Below are 15,427 nucleotides of genomic sequence, written 5' to 3'. Positions count from 1 at the left end.
AGCAGGTGGGAATTTCCCGGACTAGGGCTCGAACCCGTGTCCCCTGCAGTGGCAGGAGGATTCTTAACCACTGCGCCACCAGGGAAGCCCTCTTCCTTATCTTGAGCTCAATTCTACCTCCCAGTATCTTCTACCAGTCATCTCTCTGGGGTCAGAAAGAATCAGGTCTCATCACCTGCCCATGTCCATCTGAAAACAAGCATCCAAGCCCCTCTAAGTCTCCTTTCCTTTAAAATAACTCTTCCCAAGGTCCTTTTGGAGCGGAACTCCTCATAGCTCACGGCGGTGCCCTCCTTAATGGCAGGCTCCAGGACCAGAACACTGTGAAAGTGTGTTCTGAGCAGCCTCAGGAATGTGGGCTTCCTGGTCCATGCACGCTCTCGACTCTCCCCTGAGCATCTCTCTGTACCCTGTGACACCTCCTGATTCCAAGGACAAGAAGGGGATTGGCTCTCTACCCAAGGGCAGGCTACCCCCAAGAGCAGAAGCAGTAGCAACAGCTTGCCCTCGCCTCACGTTAATCACCTCGATCCTCACCAAAGCCCTAGGAGGAGAATATTAGCCCTTTTATAGATAACGAAAAAGAAAACCCAGAGAGGTTAAGTGCCTTGTTACAGTCACACAGACTAAGATTAAAGAGCCAAGATTTAAACTTGTGGGGGTCCCCAAGTCTGGGTTCATGACACTCAGCTCTCTCTCTGTGCCCTTACTCCTGGGCTCCAAAGCACATCGATGATGCTCAGGCCACCCGGGTCGTTCATCTGTGTCACCTACCTTCCCAGAAATAACTTATCACTCTCCAGGCCACCTTCCAGCTCTCCAGCCCAACAACTCCCCAGGGCTCAGAAAAGATCTGTCCAAGAGCTAACCTGTCCTGGACCCGCAGTCACCAAACCCCTGAACAGGTCTCTACACATCCTTCCAAGGTGCCCCTGGAAACCCCAACTATGGACCAAAGCCCAGCTCTAGAGAAGACCGCAAGAGGTTTAACCATCTCAAAGAATAACCATCACGAACAAGACTTCATTCTTGTTACGCCACAGTGGGGAAACTGAGGCCCAGAGGTCAAACATCTTGCAAACATCTTGCAAGATCACACACCAAAAACACCTACTGGTCCCAGAATCCACTACACATCTGAATTGTCAACATATCCAAAAAAATCTACCAGCCCCAGAATCACATACGCCCATTTCAGCTGGTATCAGAACTCAAAAGAATGGGAACGTTTAACGTTTTCGTTCCTTGAATGAAAGAGCTGGGGGAAAATTCGAAAAACGATGGTATACATTGATGTTCCAGTTCCCTGCACTAATGCTGAAGTTTCCCAAGAGCGCACCTCTCAGAACACTGATGTTGCAAGATGCTCAGTGAAAACGGGTTTTGTGGTCAAATCAGTTTGGGAAACGCTGCATAGTGAACCCCTCCAGTAAAGTCCCAAAGCACACTGGCTTACCGGTGCTTGAGAGGCTCCCAGTAAAGGAGCCTGTGTGACCTGCTCAAACCAACACTGCTCAAATGTACTTGACCAGAGAACCTTTTTACAGATAACACCATTGACATCCCACCAAACTACTGTTTAGAAGGTATTTCCTTGGGAAATGCTGATCTAGGTTTTTCTAAAGAAAATCTTGATAGCCAGTTAACCCTGGATTCAAGTCTATGTAACCAAACCAAACCAACCCTGAATGGGGTAAGGAGCGAGTGTCTACAAAGCGGAAACAACTGACATAGTTGGAGGCCTTTGGGGATGGAGATACTAGTACTACTGCAAACACGAAGAAAATGTGTGAACACCCCCTGGCTGCCAGATATGAATGCTGCTGGGATTCCATGGTCAACAACTTCTGCCCTCAAAAGAGCCACAGATGACTACTGAAACTGAAATCTTCATTTCTGGTCCAAAGGACTTGTGCTAAGGCTTTCCAAAATGAGTCTGGGGGAAAAATACACAATTTTTAGAAGAAAACAATAAAATGTTGAACTAGGACTCCAGCCAGGCCACTCACCCCTGAGTCAAGGTGCTGTGGACAGTAGGGATTTCCTTAATTAAAACTCAAAGCAAACAGTATGGAAATTCCTCAAAAAAATAAACACAGGATTACCACATGATCCGTAATTCTACTCCTGGATATATAATCAAAAGATCTGAAAGTAGGGTCTCAAAGAGATATTTCTGCACCAATGTTCATAGCAGTTTTATTCACAATAGCCAAGAGATGAAAGGAACCCAAAAGTACACTGGTGGATGAGTGGATAAACAAAATGTGGTACATACATACACTGGAATATTAGTCAGCCTTAAAAAGGAAAGAAATCCTGTCACATGCCACAACACGGATAAACCTTGAGGACATTACCCTAAGTGAAATAAGTCAGTCACAAGAAGACAACTACGGTGTGATTCCACTTATACGGGACATCTGAAGTAAACAAATTCATAGAAACAGAAAGGAGAATGGTGGTTCCCAGAGGTGGGGGAGGGAGGAATGAGGAGTTATTGTTTAATGGAGACAGAGTTTTGGTTTTGCAAGATGAAAAAGTTCTGGAGATCTCTTACACAACAATGTGAATATACTTAGCACTACTGAACTGTACACTTAAAATGGTTAAGATGGTGAATTTTATATTTTGTGTTCTTTACTACAATTAAAAATCTTTAAATAAAGGAAGGAAATTTTGACACATGCTATAACATGGATGAACCATAAAGACATTATGCCGAGTGAAGACAAGCCAGTCACAAAATAACAAATACTATATGACTCCGTTTTTATATGTGATACCTAGAGCAGTCAAATTCACAGAGACAGAAAATAGAATGGTGGTGGCTGGGGGCTGGGGGGAGGGGAAAATGGAGAGTTATTGTTTAATTGGTAGAGTTTCAGGTTCGAAAGATGAAAAAGTTCTAGAGGGACTTCCCTGGTGGTCCAGTGGTTAAGAATCCGCCTGCCAGTGCAGGGGGCACGGGTTCGATCCCTGGTCCGGGAAGATCCCACATGCCACAGAACAACTAAGCCCATGTGCGCCACAACTACTGAGCCTGAGCTCTAGAGCCTGCGAGCCACAACTCCTGAAGCCCGTGCGCTCTGGGGTCTGTGCTCCCCAACAGTAGAGGCCACCGCAATGAGAAGCCCGTGCACTGCAACGAAGAGTAGCCCCTGCTCACCGCAACTAGAGAAAGCCCGAGTGCAGCAACGAAGACCCAGCGTAGCCAAAAAAAAAAAAAAAAAAAAAAGAAAGAAAAAGTTCTAGAGATGGATAGTAGGGATGGTTGCACAACAATGTAAATGTACTTAATACCACTGAACTGTACACTTAAAAATAAATAAAACAGTAACTGTAATGTTATGCATATTTTACCACAATTAAAAAAATAGAACAAAATGGTTCAAATGGTAAATGTTATGCTATGTATATCTTACCACAGTATTAAAAAAAGCAACATCAAGGTCAACAGTCACCTCACAATTACCCACCAAGGGTTTAGAACTGGACGGCCAACATGGAACACTCCAAACATCTGTTTAATTTAAAATAGTTCTGTAGCACTTTCGTGGAGCTCTGTCTCAAAAAGATCAACAGACACACACAACTCAGAGATATGCAATCTGCCCCAGGGAAAAGGTGAAAAAAAATGCAATATCTCCCCAACTCAATCCCGTTTAAAATTCTTCTCTGCTGAACATGTTCGGCATCCCTACTGCACAGACTGATAGGGGGTTCAGTCCTCTTGCTTTATGCCCACTATTTCCATGGCTCACATCTTCCCAAGGTTACAGGAAATTAATAAAGAACCCCCTCGAAATGGCCTGCAGAATGTATAGGTGGTTGGAATAAGGTGGAACAAAAAATTAAGACAACTCCTACGTTGCTTACTTTTTCAGGAAATAGAAAGCCAGAGTACAAAAATCACTTAACACTAACACTAAATCAAAAAATAGTAATCATGACTTCCCTGGTGGCGCAGTGGTTAAGAATCCGCCTACCAATGCAGGGGACACGGGTTCGAGCCCTGCTCTGGGAAGATCCCACGTGCCGCAGAGCAACTAAACCCGTGTGCCACAACTACTGAGCCTGCACTCTAGAGCCCACGAGCCACAACTACTGAGCCCGTGCGCCTAGAGCCCATGCTCCGCAACAAGAGAAGCCACCGCAATGAGAAGCCCGCGCACCGCAACGAAGAGTAGCCCCCGCTCGCCGCAACTAGAGAAAGCCCACACGTAGCAACGAAGACCCAACGCAGCCCAAAATAAATTAGTTAATTCATTTTAAAAAATAGTAATCATGGTAGAGACCTGGAAGAAATGTCTTAGAAATCTACTCCAACCCCATCACCAAGCTTCCTTGGACCTAAGGCCACCCTGAAAGTACTGAGAACCCTACAGGACTGAGGAAGTCCTCAGTCAACACTGAACTTCTTCCAGCTTTACTTCTTCCAGCCTTCTACTTGGAAAAAAACAAGCCCCAGATAGTTAAGAGGCTCATCCAAGGTCAAGATGTTGTACAGTTAGGAGCAGATCCCCATCCAAAACTCTTTCGAGGACACCAAGCTGACTTTCAAATTCTAAGTGCAAAAAGTGAAGGGCTCTCCAATCCTACACAGGCAGTGTGGTCGCTCCGCGTGGCTCCTGGAAGCCAGTCTCACAATGCTGGTACCTGAGGGGTGACCATGGAGACTTCAGACACCAATGTCACACCACCTGCTTCCATCACAGACATCCTGTGGGTGGGGACATCCGTGTGTGCCGCTGGAACTCACCCTAGCCTTCCTGCACTCCCACAGCCTTCTGTCACTGTGAAGTCACCACTTAAGAATCTGCACTTATTTCTGAAGAGAATCTGGACTTATGCAGGGACACACCACTCATTCGCCACACAGCTGACTAGTCATCCATCCAACAGAAATTTACTGAACGCCCATGTTGGGGCAGGCTCTATTCTAGGCACCGGGAATACAACAGCGAATTTGGCTCATGGAGACTACATTCTACTCTTGATGACCCACAGCCACAGTAAAAGCAACCCTGACATCTGTTCAGCACAGTTTACCAGGAGCTCTCCCATAACCCTCAGACCAGGAGAATCCCAGGCTTCTGGTCCTAAGGCTGGTTCCAGGCTGCATTACTCACCACACTAATAAATGCTCCTTTTCTCCTACCATGCATTGTCAAATAGCAGAGTGAAGTAGTTACTGTTTTCATTATTTTGTAGAGAGGGAGATAAGTTCAGAAAGGTTAAATGCCTTGCTCAAGGTCTAAAACCTAGTGAAATCTGACAACCTCCAACCACCCCACTCCAGCAATGACCTCATCTGCTAATTGCATCATCACACAAAGATGAGACCACATCCTGGACATTCACCTGCTGCTTTACCTGCACGACATCCTTTCTGCTCTTCTTTTTTTGGAGAACTGCTTCTCCCGATTCTAAAGAACCACATGGTACTGGTACGAGCTGCCAATCACCCTACCCTATTGGTTGGGTCCACTGCTGGGCCAATCTTAGTCCTTTAGCCCCAGCCACGGTGACTGGGTCTCACACGGACATGTGACCCTAGTCAGGCCAATCAGAATCCTCCCATGAGATTCTTCTGCCTGGTTTACAGGATACGGCTCCCTTTATTCTCTGGTCAGGGGCTGTGGAGATGAAGCCAAGAGGGGCCTGAGATCATGTTCCAGGCCCACGGGAAAAGCCCGCGGCATTCAGGATCAATCATCCCAAGGCCAGTTACTCCAATTCATCCCAAGGTTTTGCAATATTATACAATAAGTTTCTCTTTTCTGACTAATACAGTTTGAGCTAAGTTTCTGTCACCTGCAATAAGGGTGCCTGAACTAATACACAGAGGGATAAATAAAATCTGCCTTTCTCTTAGAAACCTCTTTTCAACCATCACTTTCAAGTTCCTCCACTGCTTCCTTCTCAACACAATTAACAGAACCAAAAGAAAAACCACAATGGTTGGAACTTTTACTTCTGACCACCAAGGACACAGTGGATGAAGAAAAGGTGGCTGGTACCTGAAGAGAGCAGGGAGAGAACAAAAGGCCCAGGTAACCTCTAATGAATAATAGATAATCCACACCTGACGATCAGCAGCCAACTGCACTCATCCCACTGGAAACGCCTGGGGCTATTCTTTTTTAAAAATTCCTCCAGCTTTAACTCCTGACAAGTTCAGCCCCAGGTGGTATATAAACCCCTTGCTCCGCCTAGCCATCACAGTCCTTCAGATTACCTCTGCATCTCCACCCACCCAGAGCCAATGCCCTGCTCACTCAGGCTGGTCTAATTTCTGCAACCTGAAAACACACTGCTCCTCTCATAGCTAGGAGTTTGTTCTTGCATCTCCCACCCAGAACATCCTCCTTTTCCTCTGCACACTCAGAGTACCCCTTCAACACCCAGCTCAAGCCCCAGTCCCTCCTCGAAGCCTTCCTTGGCTTCTCCAGCAAACACTACTGTCTCCATCCTCTTAACTGTAGCGAAGCCAAGTCAGCCAGCTCTCCAGGAAACTAAAGAGGAGGCACAGAGGGGACGAGGAGGAGAAATTCAGCTCTGAGCACGCAGTAGAGAGTGCCACCAGCAGTCACCATGTTCTGCCACTTCTGCTCCACGAGAGAGGCCTGTTGTGAAAATGGTTTGGGGAGCCCTCCACACTTAGATGGTAATTAGAGCCACTAGGGGTGGATGAGAGTATTTGCGGAAAGCATGTAGTAGAGCTTCAAAAGGAGGAAAACGCCTGTTTGTATTTGTATCACTCAATTGATCTGTCTCATAATGTCACTCTCCTGAGTGTCCCATTCCCCCAACTAGGCAGCTGCAGGCTGGAATTACATCCTATGCACCCCGGCCCCACGTGCACCAAGAACAGGACCAGGCACCTCAGGCCTCCCCAATCTCATTTTGCCTCCCAGTGGCTGAGACAGGCCATGCAGCACCCCCAGCCCCATCTCACAGATGAGGACGCTGAGGCTCAGCGCCAGGAAGGGGCCCTTCACTCCAGGGGCAGGCGGTGGAGGAGCTGCAAGTGAGAAAACCCAGATGTCAGCAACTGAATCAAAGAGAAAAAACAAAGGACCTCGTGGGTTCCGAGTGAACAAACAAGATCCTGGTACTACCATGGAAGAAACTCGAGAGACCTGAGCCAGTCAGAGGAGAACAGTTCTCTCCTCTCTCTACCACCAGTGGGGACAAAGGGGCTCACTCCTTCCCTACAGATCCATGTATTGGGACAAGGAAAGGCTACAAAATTCCAGAGTTCCCCAATGCAGGAAACGGCCTAAAACTGTAATGGGAGGGCCCAACCAGGTAACAGGAAAAACCACCCCCAACATGGAATCAGGAGCACTGCACTTCGCCTCACTCCAGCTCCTTTCTGCCCTGCAGCTCCTGGCCTGTCCTCAGACCTCACAGATGGCGGGAATGGAACCCAGCGTCACGCAGAAAAGGCACTAGGTGCCGCAGAACTAAGTGAGATATTCAAGTATGCAATAAGGTAGAAAGGCTCAATAGCAATGTACTATCAATTCTGGTAGAGAAGTCCCCCTGCCCCCAAAATAAAACAACTCTGTGTCTTCTTACTCACCTTCATACCCCAGGCCTGAGCATGGTGAGTTATAAACGTCTGGGGCTCTAACTGAGCCTGAGCAGAACAGATGAGCTTGGTTTGCTTACTGCCCCGTACCACCTAGGCCAGTTTCCTCCCAGTTCCAGGCCCCATGTGGGGAGCGGCCAGACATCATCTGCGTGCAGCACAACAAACTCCCACAGCACACAAGTGCCAGCCATGGGACGGGCATTCTAGACCAGGGGCCCACATGGGATGTGGAATCCATCAAAGGAGCCCCTAACTGGGTGATGGCAGCACCTCCGATGTAGAAACAGTGACAAAGGGGCCTCCCCTTGAGACTACGGATCCTTGGGAAGCCAACCGGTTCCTCTCTGGGGCTCCCACAAGACGCTTGCACTAAGGCTGACTTACAGGCAGAGGTGTGCACCTGTGTGCGGAGTGGAACCTGCTGGGAGAGCAAAGACCAGGACACAGGGCTGAGCTTCCCTGACTTCGGCTCCTCAGGGATGAAACGGGTGCTTCTATTCCTTCAACCTGAGCAGTCCTTTTAGTCACTAAGGTTTGTGCCATAAAAGGGGCTCCCTGGCTAACAGAAAAAAAGCTGCCAACCACTGCACAGTAATTCATCCTTTCAAAGATCCCAACACTCTGTGGTTCCCTTGCACACCGTGTCACCCCCTCATCCCCAGAAGCTCTACATGGCATCTTGCCAGACCAAATGCTATCCTAATTTTTTCCTAAAGTATTAACTAAAATGAACTTAACTTCCCTTGAAAACCTACACAGCTCTGCATTGTGGTAAAACTACGGTTTGAAATCCTGCCCTTGAGGATAAAATCCAAACCCTATTTCATCTTTTCCTTAGATGTCAGGACCAGTTTCCAGAACTTCAGCTCTGTGAGGCCCCACCTTCTCTACCAAGCATGGAAAAGGGAGGGACCTAATTAATGGCAATTCATCTATCTATTCCAGAGATTAAAGCTAGAGCTGATACAAACACATCCCATTGAAGACTTAAGTCTGCACTCAACTTCTGCGCTTCCTTGATCAACCTCCTCCTTCAAGCACAGAGAGCTAGGTAGACAAAAAGGCAACTAAGAAGAAAAAAAAGTTACCCCGAAGAGATTTCCCTCTGACCTTATCCTCAAGGCCACATCTGACAGCTCTTAGCATCATCCCAGGAGAGGACTGGGCTGCCCAGCAACTCAGACACGATCATAACTGGGGGACAGCGTAGGTTTGAGGAACAGAAATGCTGAAGAGTCAGAAACCCAAAGTGGAGACAGAAGGGCCATCAATGAAATGATATGCTGTGTGGCCAGCAGCTTAGTCTCTCTGTATGCCAGTTGCCTTCACTACCAAAAAAAAGGTGGCCAATATCCAATGGAGCTGTTACCAGGAAGAGCTTATAAAACCATCTCCTTAATAAGTGAGGCTTTTAACGGCCAAATAAACACGTTTCATCAGCCTGTGGCCTACAAGTTGTTAAAGGCAGTTCATCAGCCCTCTCTGTTCACTTTTAAAACACGGACAAGACATAGAAAAGCAGCACTTGTTGCTCCCTGGTTCCAAATGGGTTAAATAAAACAATGGGTCATAATTGAAAACTCCTGGTGCCCAATACTTTGAGCAATTTAACCACTCCAAGCTGGAGTTTTCTCTCTGGCAAAGTAGGAATAATAGAGCAGAGAGTGGTAAACGAACGTGATACAGCAGAGTGCCTGCCACAACAGTAGGTGTCCAATAAATGCTGGCTCTTTCTTCCTCAGTGCTATGCCTTCTTCTTCAGCTTCCTCGTCTAAAAGCCTGGCTTTCCACACTCCCCAACCAGGCCACACCAAGCCTACCACTTGCCACAAACTCCCAGCAGTAACCCCCCCCCCACACACACACACACGAATACTCACAAATCCATCACCACCACCCAAGGGAACCCGTCACCAGCCTTCCCTCCTCAGGCAGCTCGGCACCCTTAGGGAGGGAACTGAGCCCCAGCAGCTACTACCAGGATTTTCCCATGGTGCAATGCAACTTCCCCAACTTTTCCCGGCCCACAGTTTGCAAAGAAACCTAGCAGGCATTGTGCATAATCAACCACAAGCCTGGGCGAACAAACAGACTGAGCTTTGGGCAGAGGGAGCTGAGAAAATCAAAAAGTGAAAAGGCACCAGTGGTCCTGAAACGGGGTGCCAGGGACCAAAATTCAGAAGTACCGGCCCTGGCCCAGGTTCTGTTCTTCTAGACCTTATCACTGATTGAAGGCTAGCAGAGGCTCTCAAAGGACTGGTGGATGGTTAAGAGTCTTAGAAAAGGGACTGACGAACATCCCTCCGAGATCGCCCCGCGGCTAGACCTGGCGGTCTCGGGAGGGCCCCGCTGCCGCGGTACCTGGAGGATCAAGGCCTGCAGTGCGGGGCATTGTTCACAGCAAGGGTGGGATTGGGGGAGGAGGTGTGAAGTGGGGGTCCGCGCATCGGGCCCTCCCCAGGCAGGCTGAAGGAAGGAAGGTTCTCCTCGCGGCAGGCGCCAGGTAGATGAATGGCCCTCGCGACTTCCCCCTCGGAGAACCGGAGAGAGAAGTCGTGGAAGGCGGATCCGAGAGGCCGGGTGGGGGTCTCACACTCACCGGCGCCCTCGGCGGGCTGCGGCGGCCCGACGACGCCGTTCAGGTAGAGAATGGGCAGCAGGTGAGGCTGCGTCTTCTCCAGCGCCGCCCGCAGGTCCTGGAAGTGGTCCCGCTCCTTGGCCAGGAGCAGCTTGAGCAGCAGCTCCGCCTTAGCGCCTCCCGCCTCCTCGTCCAGCTGCCGCCGCTCGCCGGGGCTCAGCGCTCCTGCGGCCTCGAGCAGCCCGAGCACCGCCTCCACCTCTGTCATGGCCTGGGCCAGGCTCTGCTGACACTGGGCGAGCAGCTCCCGGCGCTGGGGCTCCATGGTGGCGGCCGCCCCGCCCCGCCGGACGGCTACCGGACTCCCGGAGGCCGGCGGGCGCGCAGGCGGGCGGGCAGGCAGGCGGGTGGCGACGGGCCCCGGGCGCCTCGGGGCGGCGAGCGGTGGCGGCAGCCCTAGAGCGCCGGGGGCCGCGAGGCCGCGGGGGCCATGGGCCGGGGCCTGGGCGGGCTGGGGGCCCGGGCGGCGAGCGGCGCTCAGCAGCGGCCGCCTCCCGGGCTCAGTAGCGCAGCCATGTTGGTTGCGGCGGCGGCGGGACTGGAAGAGGAGGAGGAGGAGGAGACGGAGGAGGAGAAGGAGGAGGCGGAGGTGGGGACGGCGGCCGGGGCGCGCCCCGAGGCCCGGCTCCAGCCGGGCATGCTCCCCCTCCCCTCCCCCTCGGCGCGCGCCGCTCCCCCGCCCGCCCCGCGAGAAAACTCTCCCCGAAACGCCGGCCCCGGCGCCGCCCCCCGAACACGATTACAACTCGGAAAGGAAAGTGGCCCGGCCGTCTTCGCCAGGCCCCCCGACGGCTCGGGAGCCGCCTAGCCCCGGCTCGGCTCACTGGGGCCCCGCGGCCGCCGCCGGCTCCGCCTTGCCCGCGCCCCGGCGTCGCCGCCGCCGGTCTGTCCCTCCGCCCTCTTCTCTTCTCTCCTCTCCTCTCTCTCCCCTCCCCTCCCTTCCCCCGGCCGGCCTTTCAAGCGCCCGGGCGGCCGGCCCCGAGGGGATGGGCGAAGGGGAGGGGTCCCCACCTCCCCGCCCCGGGCCCGCCTCGGAGGCGGGGACATCGCGCGCGCTGGCTCTCCGGGTCTCCGAGGCCCAGGCGGAACCGGCGGTGGGGGATTCGGAGTCAGGGGCCTCGCAGGAAGCAGCCCGCACCCCCAGCCCCCTCGGCCAGGCACACGGCCAGACCCCGAGCTATTGGAGACCCTCTCAAACAAAACCCTGCCCCGCCCCCATCCAGGGTCTTCTAATCTGAGAACTCCAAAATCAGGCCTGGAGACAATAGAGAGGACGTCCCCTAAACTTGGCCATCTCCAAATTTAGACCTCCCCCAAATCTGTGAGATTTCCCCACTCCAAGGAGCTATTATATAGAAAATGTCCCAGTATAATCCCGAGACTCGATTAATCAGGATCTTTCCCCTCACTCCCATTTTAGATGGGTTGGTTCCCAGTGTCTAAAGAGGCTTGGATGTTGGGGAGAGGGGGAGGGGATGTGTTACTGGAGGAGGAAGAGAGCCGTGGGGTCTGCAGTGGAGCCAGTTCATTTTTTTGGCAAGAGAAGTGCTCTCCTCCCTAGATGTCATCCCAGATTCTAGTCTCAGGAGAAGGTAAATCAATGGGCTTGCTCCCCTGAGACCCTCAATGAGGATCTACAGTTGGGCTCCAAGTCCAAGAATGCCTCCTGCCTTCCATTGTAGCCCTTTGTGGACACATAACCACTTACCTCCTGACTGCAGGAGGAGGTCCTTAAAAGCTGGAATCCCAGCTGATGACTCCCAATAACCCCACCTCGCCAGTGTAGAGTGGAAATCCCACGGCCATTGCAAATGTCTGTGTTCCATTGAATGATGCTCAATTACAAACACTGGGGACCACAGGTGCTTTTTCTGCTGTCACTCCCACCCCACAACTTCCAGTCCTCCCCGCTAAAGAAGTTTTCTTGGAGTCTGCTTCTGTAAGGGGAGGAGTCCTTTTTTTATTTAGTGGAAACAAACTCTATATATAGTGGTTAGAACAAAAGTAGCAGTTTGCACTTCAGTTTGGATTTCCCTTTAAATAGCTACACAATGTGGGAACAAATCAATTACCCTGGCTGTTCTCAGTTTTCTCAGGAAAATAGGGTGGGGAGAGTGTATTCCACCAGGGGTTATGAATAAGCTCGAGGGTGTCAGTGAAGCTTTTGAAATTATCTGCACTTTTCTGTAGACATGTATGTATTTTTCTGGGATGGAAGTCCATAGCTTTAATCAAATTCTTTAAGGCCTCCATGACCCAAAATGGACTCCAAAATGGTGGAACTCAACTTTTTTCAGAGATCTCCCTGCTTAGGTAGTCTGGGCTTCTATGGCTGAGTGAGGTTCTAAGGGAGGGGAAGGCTGGCTATTGCACAGTGCCAGGGGTCTAGATAGGCTCCCTTGCTGTCCCTCCCACTCCTGCCCCTGAGAGATGGTTCCCCCTTCTGGCCACCTGTTCCCCTACATCCTAAATCACCTACAAAAGCATCCACTCTTCAGTACGCACTTGGACCTCTGTTCTTAACTGGATTAACTAGAAATCTAGGGGTGGGAGGAAGGTGGAACGGAAGAGAAGTTGGACACTAATTTGGTTTGTAGTTAAAACAAATTGTGACTAACTCCTAGGTCCAAATGGTGCCTGAGATAGGAGAGGGCAGGAGGAACGCATCATCTCCCAGTGACCCCTAAAAGAGTGGTGGGGAGCATGGATGTTTTGCCCAGGGAAGCCTTCCTGGGAAGCAGTGAGGAAGTCCATTTGTTAAGAGTGCTTTCTCTCAGGGGCTGCAGATTGATAGATGACTACTTTCAGCAAACTCTTTATTGGAAACTCTGGGGTTTTATGCAAAACATAAATTCTGGAGGAAATTGTTTACTTTATAAACATATTCGACCTTAAGTGCCCTTTAGCCAGTGACCTTGATATGACCTTGTGTTTCTGTACCATTTTATATCCTTCAGGGCACCTTTTCTCATACTATCTCCTTTGTGCCCTGTTCTACGTTGAATTGTGTCCCTGCCAAAAGATACGTTCAAGCCCTGACTCCCAGCACCTGTGAACGTGACCTGATTTGGAAATAAGTTCTTTGCAGATGCAATCAAATTAAAACAAGGTCATATTGGATTAGGTGGGCCCTAATCCAACATCTGGTGTCCTTACAGAAGAGGGGAATTTGGACACAGACACGCACACAGGGGAGACTACCATGTGAAGACAGGCACAGAAGTTGGAATGATGCACCTACAAGCCAAGAAACGCCAAGGACTGCCAGCAACCTCCAGAAGCTGGGGAAAGAGGCCTGGAAGAGACTCTCCCTCAGAGCCTCCCAGAAGGAACCAATTCTGCCAGCACCCTAATTTCTGACCTCCAGCCTCCAGAACTGTGAGCTGGTAGGTTTCTGTCATTTTAAGCTGCCCCAGTTTGTGGTAATTTGTTATGGCAGCCCCAGGAAACGAATACAGTCTCATCACAATGGACAAAGACGGGTGTCCCCATTTTACGAATCACCCTGTCACCTCACTCTTCCACTGCCTAAGAATTTCTCTGTAGATTTACGTACCTTTCCTCCTTCCGATCTTAGAGAAACAGCACCTCTCCACCTTCAGAACAGCCCTCCGTCCTATGGATAGAATCTTTGCACCCCCTCCATGCACATAGACACACACACACACACACACACACACACACACACACACACACACACACACACGGTCTCCCTCTGTGCTATGGCTCAGGCCTCCCTCCCCTTTGCCAAAAAACAGGCCTGCATCTCCCCATTCTCAAAGGCCCCCTTTCCCTCTCTCATGTCCTCAGGAAAGAACCAGTGCCTGGCACCAGAACCTCCAGATGCTCATGGACCTCATAGCCCGTGGTTGGTGCTTTGTAGTCTGCCTTCCGAAAACAACTCCCCCTAGAAAACTGCTTTCCCCTCCCTTAAACCTCCTGTTGCCAGCCCAAGGCCTTTCCTTCACACCTCCTCCAGCGTCTTCCACCCTGCTCTGCTTCACCCCACCCTGAGAACATCTTCTCTCTCCCCCACTGGCTCCTTCCTCTCCACAGTGGCTCTTCACTCCTCTTCTCCGCCCACACTCCCTCCCTTTTAAAGGGTAATCACTTTGGAGCAGGACAGACATGAGCTCAGATCCCAATGCTGACACTCACTCCCTAGGTATCCCTGGGCTAGTTACTTAACTTTTCTGAGCCTCCATTTCTGCACCTCAACACTGGGAATAAGCATCACCCTTTGGTGGGGTTACTAGTAGGATTCAGTGATAGGATTTATACAAAGCCCTCGCTCAATGCCCAGTATGTGGCAGGCATATAAACCGCATAATGTAGTGCTTGAGCAACTGCTGCAGTCAGAATGCCTGATTTAAGTAACAGCTTTGCCCCTTATTAGCTGGGTAACGTTGGGTAAACCTTTCTGTGTCTGTTTCCTTGTCTGTAAAATAGGGATATTATCATCAAGAATAATATCAGAGGAGTTAGTGCTCTATCAATGGCAGGTGTCACTGTTCTTTTGGCTTCCACTGTCTCGTCCATCTGAGAGGGAAGACTCCCCGTAGCATGTAGCACTGGTTTTCGACAGATGTTTCTAGGCTCCTGAAAGAATGGTGCGGGCTCCAGCTGAAAGACTTCTACTTCACTTGTATTCAGACGACAGGTAAGGGCAGGGGCCCCTTCTATGTTGTTCTTTGCTGTATTCCCCTCCCACAACGCCTGGCATGTGGTAGGTGCTCAACAGATACTTTTTAATTAAGAAGCAAACATAATGAATGAATGAATGAACAAAAGAGTTTTGCACTGAAGCCCTGCTTCACAAATATATCTGCTAAAAATGGAAAGATGGGGAAGAGGAGCATCTGAAAAAGGACCAGCATCAGAAGCAACGTGAGAGATGTTCACACCTGCACATGGGGGACAGGCTGGGAGCTCCAGGCAAAGCCTCTAACCCCTGGGGGGCTAAGCAGCAGGACCCCCACCCTTTCCTGCCTTGCCCTGCCCTGCTACAAGCTTGGCCCACCAGACCCAACTAAAGATGCCTCTGCTCAGAAATACATTCCCCAGTTTAGTGTAGCCTTGAGGGAGGTCACGGCCCCCTCCCAGTTTCTGCAAGCACAATCCTGCCGGGAGCCTTAACCCTTTGATACAGAGCCCATTCTTCACATTTCAACTTAAATGTTACCTGC

The 15,427-nt window shown here is 50.5% G+C and overlaps 1 protein-coding gene across 2 annotated transcripts in view; it reads right to left on the bottom strand.

Annotated features, from left to right (window-relative positions):
* DLG5 (discs large MAGUK scaffold protein 5) overlaps positions 1–10,506 on the bottom strand; it is a gene marked incomplete at its 5' end in the record, with an annotated part of 119,535 nt that extends 109,029 nt beyond the window's left edge. For both annotated transcript variants that reach the window (XM_082854574.1, XM_082854575.1), the window contains one exon: positions 10,203–10,506. In XM_082854574.1, coding sequence (XP_082710700.1) covers positions 10,203–10,506 — 304 coding nt within the window. The remainder of the gene's footprint in view (positions 1–10,202) is intronic.
* Positions 10,507–15,427: the final 4,921 nt, after the last annotated feature.

This window comes from Leucopleurus acutus (assembly GCF_964270905.1).
Source record: "Leucopleurus acutus genome assembly, chromosome: 14".
In the NCBI taxonomy this organism is placed as follows: domain Eukaryota; kingdom Metazoa; phylum Chordata; class Mammalia; order Artiodactyla; family Delphinidae; genus Leucopleurus; species Leucopleurus acutus.
This window is presented reverse-complemented; position numbering and strand designations above follow the sequence as displayed.